The sequence below is a fragment of the Cicer arietinum genome, chromosome 2, assembly GCF_000331145.2.
Source record: "Cicer arietinum cultivar CDC Frontier isolate Library 1 chromosome 2, Cicar.CDCFrontier_v2.0, whole genome shotgun sequence".
NCBI lineage: Eukaryota > Viridiplantae > Streptophyta > Magnoliopsida > Fabales > Fabaceae > Cicer > Cicer arietinum.
In genome coordinates this window covers 9,356,399-9,365,667 of record NC_021161.2, presented here as the reverse complement: position 1 = coordinate 9,365,667, position 9,269 = coordinate 9,356,399, and the positions used below count along the sequence as shown (strand labels likewise).

General features: G+C 30.2%; 1 protein-coding gene across 6 annotated transcripts; it reads right to left on the bottom strand.

The window, feature by feature from the left end:
- Positions 1-722: 722 nt before the first annotated feature.
- LOC101504221 (alpha-amylase 3, chloroplastic) lies at positions 723-7,108 on the bottom strand. 6 transcript variants are annotated; one of them, XM_073365206.1, is made up of 12 exons: positions 6,708-7,108; positions 6,188-6,318; positions 5,728-5,794; positions 5,506-5,628; positions 4,847-5,344; positions 3,439-4,157; positions 2,815-3,004; positions 2,598-2,704; positions 2,185-2,434; positions 1,840-1,962; positions 1,207-1,374; positions 723-1,127 (listed from the first exon to the last, which is right to left on the bottom strand). In XM_073365206.1, the coding sequence occupies exons 1-12, from the start codon at positions 6,978-6,980 to the stop codon at positions 966-968; spliced, it is 2,811 nt and encodes a 936-aa protein (XP_073221307.1). In that variant the 5' UTR covers positions 6,981-7,108; the 3' UTR covers positions 723-965. The 6 variants fall into 6 exon arrangements, with proteins under 6 accessions (XP_073221307.1, XP_004489999.1, XP_073221309.1 ...); XM_004489942.3 differs by having other exon boundaries at positions 5,728-5,782; positions 6,708-7,107; XM_073365208.1 differs by adding an exon at positions 5,881-5,985 and having other exon boundaries at positions 5,728-5,782; positions 6,188-6,850.
- Positions 7,109-9,269: the final 2,161 nt, after the last annotated feature.

The window sequence follows — 9,269 nt, the reverse complement described above, 5'->3', positions numbered from 1 at the left end:
TATAATTCAAATTCGACCCAAAGTTTAGAAACAAGCTAAAAATATTAATCTAAACTATAAAGAACTTTTAAAATACAAAACTAAAAAGCTAGAAACATGTGCCCAATTGCTATGTTCAGTGTGATATTCCAATTTTAGAGTGTGATATATATAATCTACATTGTAGTTCATAACATGATAATTACTCTCAAAATTAAATGAGTTGATAACTTTCTCAATGCATTATTGGAAAATTTAACTAAGATGACGATAATGATGACTGGTATAATTAATATTCAAGATATTACATATCATGATAATTATTCTTTAAAAATATAAGAGTGATAATAACAATGAAAATGTTGCATATAAGAGCAACGAAATGAAAATAAATTATTAATTTATCTATGCATCATAGAAAATTATGTTGATAGAATAATGATGATTGCCTTAATTTAAATATGTGGAATTGAATTTTATAGGAATAATTTAAATTTTAACAAATAAAATATTTATTGAAAATACTGTATTAGAGAATACGTAGTAATCATTTTTCTTCAATAATTGCTTCAAATTCATTTAGTGTTTTGAAATTTTAACGAAAACCATAATTATAAATCTATTGCTCAAATAAAAGCAACAACAGAAATATATTAATTTATGAACGACTACTATAACTACAAATATGTAGATAAATGCTATTTAAAAAGACATGAAACTAAAACTATATTGTTATTGAAATATTTTAAAAACTAAATCAGTTTTATTTATATTTATTCGAACCTTATATTTCAAAATTTTGAAAATTCTCGTTTTATAAATCCATGTACATGGCTATATACAATAAGCAACCTTGTGGCAACACTCACTTAAATTGGAGCTAGCCTGCCATACACCATCAGAAGAAATCACATCCTATTATTGACTTATAAGAACTACAATGCAGTGGATTTACATGGAATGATGGAACTATATAGTATATAACATTATGATGATGCTTCCCAAATCTTATAGTCTTTTCCATCAATAGCAAGGGACCATTTGTGGAAGGTACTAGAGGGTTCAAAATGTCCAGGTCCAATCTTCATCGCGATTTTTTCATCGATGATGGCGGCATAAACATCCCTCTCTGCCTTACTAATTTCAACCTAAGGCATCAAACATGAAAGGTTTAGTTAGTTATGATACAACAATATCAATGTACAGAAAAATACTCTGCATACTTACTGTACTCCTGCAATGGATCTTGTTCCTCTTCCTGATAGATACAAGAGCTTCTATTTCAGTTTTATAGTGAGACAAAATGTGGTCAAAAAACACTGATGGTGTTCCTGGGTGAGTAAGAATGTAAGCATAGCCTTGCATTTCTTTTCCGCTAGGAAATCTCCAATGACCCTAATAAAACAACAACAATAACAATTAAAGCCTTATCACAAAAAAAAAATAAATATATATATAAAAGCAATCCTAAGAAATTCTAAGGAAAACTCCTAGTTGGAAAATGTCTAATCATATTGGAGCTATTATTCATAAGAATATATTAAGAAAATGTAAACAAACCTTCTATACATTAAATCGTTGGGAACAAACTCTTCCCAGTTTTGTCAATCGTGGATTGTAAAAAATAGCATTGTGTTCAAATTCCGCTATGCAACACTGCAATAGTGTGTGTCGCTATGGTTGTGGCTGCTATTTGACAACATTTTGTACTATATAGCGTATTGTGGAACAATAGTGATTTGTTCAAATTCTGCTACACTATTTAGCAACATTGACTCTTTTCAATGAAATTATGCCTAGTAAAGATGTCATGATGTAGGCGTAGCGTGCTATTTCTAGAAAAGTGGAAAGGAAGTTCACCTGAGTGGAACCAGTGTCATGATTTTCTATAAAGGTAACAGCACGAGACGGCCACCACCCAACAACTCCAGGGGGTTTTCCCTCCTGATCTGACAATCGCCAATATTCACATTTTTCCAATGCCTATAGTGAGAGCAAATTCAACATTTCAATACTGAAGACTAAGACATATCTCAAAAAACCATAGAATTATACTATCTTCACTCCAACAACATAAAATATCAACAAATTCCAACAAATAAATTAGACTTGTGATTCAAAACAAAATTGCTTTTGTTAAAGATATATGGAACTTGTAAACTTGAACAAATGCTGTGAAATGAATGTATCAATGTTTGTGCTTACCGAGTGAAGAATCCCTTTCGTCGTAACATCAAATGCACTAGCCGTACCGGAGGTGGCACGGATCCAGTCAATTATCCTCTGCCTATGAGCATCTTGATTATAATCCATTTCACCATACGAATAACCAAGGGAATCCCAATACTCTCCAACTGCAAAGTAAGGTTCACTTGCATCAAGGTAATCCTTTACATAACCACCCCAAAATCCTCTAACAAAGTCAAGCCTCCATCCATCATACCCAACTTCTTTCCTGAGGGTTACATGAACCATTAAAAATTAGACAATTTTGTAATACTCTATCCCAAGGTTTAAAATGGCAACAAGGTAAAAATGGTCCTAGATAATATTCCTCTGACAAAAATACATTTTGGCTTAATAGTAAGTTGAAGAAAATTTGGTCTGAAAATATCAACCTCAACCAGCACAGCCATTCTTTGAGATCCTTTCTCACAAATTCCTGCGAATGATCAATGTTTGGAGCAGCATGAAAATTATCTCCACTACTCTTGTTGCCCCTACCCTGTATGTTAGGAAGTAGAGAAACTTTATCCATCTTATTCTATTTTAGCATTGTTATTTATAGCGTTAAAGAATCAAAACAAATTAAATCGAAATCCTTCAGCAACAAACCTGAAAATGTGGATCATCTGCTACAACTGCACGGTCATCCCAGTTGAGACGGCCTCCAAATATGTTCCATATACCATTCTGATTCTGATAGTGAGCACAACGGTGATTTAAAACGGCGTCTCCTAGAACTTTGATCCCAACTTCATGAAATCTTTTCACCAAATCTTTTAGTTCACCTATGTTTCCATATCTGATATTTATTTTAAAAAAATACAAATCAATAAGTTCTTTTCCAGGATGCTGCTATGATTTAGGACCATTATCTATACTTTGAGATTAATTTTTTCCCCCTTTCATGTATTGTATAATTCAGAAGAATAATGACTGATGATCCATGAGGTGTCAATTCAATGGCAAGATATTAGTCTTGTAACCTCAAGGGATAGAGTTCTAATCCCTTTGAAGACGGTTGTAAAATAGCGATTAAAGGCACTCTAGTTAACGATAATTTCCCTCTTCCCCAATTTTAAAAAAATGCTAATGACTGATGAAAATATTTGCAAGTCTAGTATATGGAATATTATGAACGTAAGCAATTTGGCTAAAGCCGAGACTTCTGCTTAGTATTAATAGATAATTAGAGACAACAGCTATAAAATTATTAGACTACTTCTAATTTCTTACCTCGAATTCAAATTAAATAAATCCTTTGGCATGTATCCTTCAGGTGAAACGGACTCCGTAGGTGGTGGTAACCAAACCAAAGTGAAGCCAAGTGATGATAGTTCTGAAGCTTTCTCTTTCAGCTCCATGTACCATCTTCCAGATTTATGAGATTCCCAGTTAAACCCTTGGCATATTATTTCATATCCTGATCCTGTGGCTGAGCATATTTTTATATCATGGGTCAGTTTCTCCGATTGCACAGTAGCTTCAGGTTCCACAATCGCTGCTTCGCGTTCCACAATAGTTGTTTCACGATGTTCCACCGTAGTTGCCTCCGAGAAAGTTGGAATGGAGCTTCTGAAGAAATTATAGGCTTCAGAAGCCAGTCTTTCAATTTCTTGAAGAATGCTATTTTGGACTTCTTTGGATTTAACCTTTCCACTCTCAGAGGAATTTTCTGCCACCACATTCTTTATTTCATTGACAGTTCCATTGGTAAATTGAAAGAAAGAAGTCTTCTGGATTGCCTCTTCAGTTATTTCCTTCTTCACACCTTCTGACTCATACTCTCCGATGCCATTAATAAGTAAGTTACTAGAACTTGAGAGTGGGATATAAAAGTCATTTCCTTTGTACTTAAACCAAGCATTTTCATTTTGCTTAAGAACAAAAAGGAATCCTGAAAATTCTTCTCCTAAAGTGATTTGTACTGAAGATCCTTGTCCGTTTCCTCTCGGCTACAAAACATGATTGATAATGATTGATAAGCAAATTTATGATAAAACACAAAACTTCAAGTTTTCACCCAAAAAAAAAAAGAGAGAATGAGAGACAGAAGGAGGAAAACAAGTTAAACTCTTAAATGAATTGTAGTTGTTCTTGTTACTATACCATGGATTCATTTCATGATCTGGATATATTCATTAAGACAATTAGACTTAGTGCAGTATTTGAAAAGAATCTGTAGAAAAATAAAAAATGGAGAAGAGCATGGTTATCAAATTAAGATTCCTACCATGAATTAGGAGAGCTATTTTCTGAATCGTGAATAGTAAGATACATTCCTAAGGAATAAATAAAAGATATTTTGAAGTAAAAAATAAGTGACACCTTAAAATAATTTAAGATTTAAGTCATAAATCAAATGGCAAAAGAAAAGTGACTGACTATACAAAGTTGACAAAAAAGTGGTTGACTACACTAAGTTTAAGTAGTGACTTGTTGGAATGAATTGGGATTCATTATACAAAATAGATACGCACTAGGGATTCATATCGATTGGGTTCAATTTTGTATCGAATTGAGATACGACTCGAAAATCGCAAGTACTGTAAAAAAAGCACTTGGTTGGTAGCATGTGTGAAATACATTTAATAACTTAAGTCTAAGTTCTAAAAAGAAAAAGGATAGCTTGTCAGGTATGTACCTTAAATTGAGTTCTCAAAGCTTTGTCTTTAAATTTTACAGTTTCTGACGGATGCGGAGCAGGTGGAACTTCCCACTTTCTTGAATCATCCCTGCAAACTCCCCAATGAAGCGCAACATCTCCAGGTAGATCCGTTTCAAGATATAAAAGATTCTTAACTTCCTCAGATTCAAAGTATTTCTTAACAGAAACACTAATGAAGTTATTGATAAGAACCTTCTTTGTAATAGGAATTTCTACATTATAACCTTCAAGTTGATCATTTTCTTGTTTAGGATCTATGGATTCACTGCTGTCATCTTGTCCCGCTCTCGACTTGAAGAGCATTAAAAAGAAAAACAAGATCCACTTTTCAAAAGAAGAATGCTTTGAGAAACCTGGCCATAAAGTCAAGCCTCTTTTAGGTTCAATTGTATTAGTTTCTGTCTTAAGGTAGTTGATCAAAGGAACTTTGAAGTCTCTTCCTTTATTTCGATACCAAGCTCCAGTTTCCTCATCCTAATCAACAACAGAAGTCGTCCAAATTACAAATCAGGCAATGAGACACGATACAAGGTAAAATGAAAAGAAAGAAAAAACAATGTTCAATCATAAGGTTTTCTTATAATCAATGTCTTTTGTCTAAGCATTCACAATTGATAATTGTTAAAAAACAAAACCTTGAGTACAAAATTAATTGCTGAAATGTGATCGTTGGGTTTGAGATCAATCCTGATTTCATGAAAGGTATCATCTTCAGCAGATAAAGATAGATCCTTCAAGGGTGTCTCTATTGCATAGTCCTGAAATTTTGCACTTCAAACTCAGACTTTCTACATGGCAGTAATGAACGTGTGCCATTGTGATCAATGATCATGACAAGTCACTAAGCCATTTTCTACCTTTATAGGAACTGATCCAGGAGGTAACATATCACCATGAGGTTGATCCCATTCCCTAACAATCAAACTTACATCATGTGATTATAAAAACATTATTGAGTAAAAAATTAGTACGATCCTCAAACATGTGTAATTTATAATACAAAAACATACCTAAATGCATCTTTCGTTAGTCAGCTTGGTCTCAAAGTTAGTTTGGTTCTCAAATGTGTCCTTTGTTAGTCAATTTGATCTATAAAATTACAAACCAAAGACAAACTTTGGAATGTTTTTGTAATTACAATATATTCAGGGACTAATGTGACAAGTGACAACGCCTCACACATTTAGAGACCAAAATTACTGTTTACTCAAATATTATTGAATGATTAACATTTAAGATATTTGGCCCTTAAAATAACAAGGAATCTAAAGATCAAAAGGAAAGAGAATTCAAGTATTTATGTTCAACATGTTGTACCTTCCATTATCATTAACATGGGTAACTCCCCAATGAAGAATCCATTTTCCTGGTAAATTGCAACCTACTGTAAGCTCCCAATTCCTCACATCCTTCCCTTGATCTAATCTCACAAACACCTTTCCCTCCACCTAAAAAACTTCAATTTCAATAAATGTTGTTAAAAAAACCCTTTTTCCTCTTTCATGTAGTGGTGATTTCCATTTTACATAAAAGGGTAAACACAAAACCACTACTATCTAGAAAACATCATAACCAAACTTTAATTGAGCTTATTCAAAAATTTCAACTTTTTCATTTTATTGACCAAAAAAATAACAACATTAAAAAACTCTGATACCCAACAACTTTTTAGCTCTGATCTTCTGAAACCAAAATATTCCTTAAAATTAAAAAAAAAAAAAATCAAAACTTTTCCCTTTTGGGTATTTCACAACACTTTCTTAGGAAACAAAACCAGACAAACAAACATGTATGATATATATAAGGGAAGAAAGAAGAGAAGGTTAAAGGGCGAGACCATTTGGGTTGTGTTGATTGTGAAAGTGTTAGAGAAGAAGGTGTCAGAGCAATGAAGTGAATGATCAATAGATGTGTCTGTATTGGAAGGTGAAAGTGCAGAAGAAAGTGGCATGTGGGGATGATAGAGGGTGAAGGATGCATTGAATTTGATGAGATTGGAAGAGGAAGTGAGAAAGAAAGGTTTTTTGAATTGTTTTAGTTTTGAACGGTGAATTGGAGTTTCTATGTTGTGAAGGTGGAAAAGAGGCTCTAAGGTAACGGTTGAAATCATGGTTTTGCAGCTTTGCAAGCAAATGTGAAAAAGAAGAAGAAGGTTGCATAAACATGGCTTATTGTCGTATTCAAAAAAGATACGACATTAAATAAATCATAAATTTACATTGTCTTGGCTCCAATAAAACCATTCAACTTAAGGATATTGATTAAGTTGAACTATGATATAAAGATGATGTAGCAAATATTTTAAGTGATTTTTTTCTCTTCTTTTTTCTAAAAGAAATAGTTTTTATTATAATTAACTCACTTAATAATATCGGAACATAATATTCAACATAATAGTATCAGTAACAAGATATAACGTCTAAATGTATCAATAAATATCAATAAAATTAAAATTTAAAGACAAATAAATTTTTATAATAAGCATTTTGTTCAATTTTTGGATTTTGATAGGTTGCGGTCATATATATTTCACTTGTCCAACAAGATTTGGTGTTAGATTGATTTTAAAATTGATTTTGATTTATTTATTTTAAACTAAAATATTAAATTAAAATTTAAATTATTGTATTTTTTATCACACGATCGAGATGAATGTAACTATGTATATTTATAGGATTGTGACCGAACACAAATCAAATATTTGATTTTCTTAGTAGGTTGGGTGGAGTATTAAATCGGACAACTTAGTTTTTACCATTTTTATACTTTGTTTGGCTGATAAAAGAAGCATAGAAAAAAAAATAAAGCAAAAAGAATATAAAAATGATAGAAAACAAGGTGATTATTTAATAGTTTAGTGTAAAAGAGAAAATTTAATATATATATACCAACAATGTAAAATCATTTTACATTGATATTCAATGAAAATATTCAATTTTAACACATTGCTTCGTAACTCGTTTGTCATACTTTCTTGGTGAAAATATCATCTTTTTATAAATAAAAAAGAATAAAAACCTAATTTAGTTCCTAAAAACACTAATAAACCCAATTTAACCATGGAGAAAAATAAATGTAACTTTTAGTCTGTGAAAAAGTTAAATTGGAACAACTTAGTTCTTATATTATTTACACTTTATTTGGTTAATAAAAGAAAGCTGATTATTTAGTAGTTTAATATAAGAGAAAATGAAAAAAAAAATATGTGTATTTATAAAATGATATAAATATTCTCAAAAAACAATAAAAAATGAGAATAAATTAAAATAAATATTTTATTGCAATAAAAAGTTATAAAATATCAAAAGAAAAGTAAATAGAATAAATAGTGTGCAGAAAAAAGTAAAGATAATAGATATATAAAATAAATTTTGTATAAATCAAAGAAATTCAATTTGATATACTATAAATATTATATTTTTATACTTTTTTTTTATTTTTCATTTTTTGTTAATATTATTTATGTCATTTTATAAATATACATTTTTTTTTATTTGAATTAATTTTATATGCATTAACAATGTAAAATTATTTTTTTATTATTTTTTAATAAAAATAGACATTTTTCACACGTGATTTTAACATATTTTTATTGAATTAAAATTAAAAAAATAGACATAAGTGTTAGAATTAATAAAATAGCATGACCCAAATAATTTGGTCTAAATCGACTCACTAAGGATGATTAGAGCTGTTAATTTGAGATGACAATTAAATCCAGAATAAGTGGATATCCGCAAAAAAACTCATAATGAGTAGGATAAAAACCCGCATAATAGGTATGGGAACGAGGACGACTAATTACCCGCAAAATTAATCGCGTATGAGTGTGGGTACCATAATACCCACCACGTTCCGCACTCGCACTTGTACAAATATATTATTTATTTATTATATTATATTAGTGTTTAGTTTAATTAATTATTTTTATTTATTTATATATTTTAACATATATTAATATCATTGAACCACTACAATATTTATAATTGAAAAACAAATGTTTCAAAACTTTTTAAGAATTTAATTTTGATGAATAGATAAATAATTGTAACTTTATAACTAAGAGTTATATCTTATTAATTGTGACTTTATAATTATATTTACAATTTTCTATCATTTTTTTTATAGATCTTGAATAAGTCTTCCGTGTGACTTGCAACTTCATAAAATATTATTATGGATATTTGAATATGTATTGTAACGTGTGTTCATTTGAAATGTTTTAAGTTAAAAAACATTTTGGTTTATAATACTTTATAATTGAAATTAAGATATTTGAATAATTTTTAAACTTAATCACAAAAATATCATTTATTTATCGATTTATTTTAGTTAAAGCGTGAGTAATGAGTATGTATATAGGCACTTAGATACCCAAAAAGCAAGGGTACGGATATTA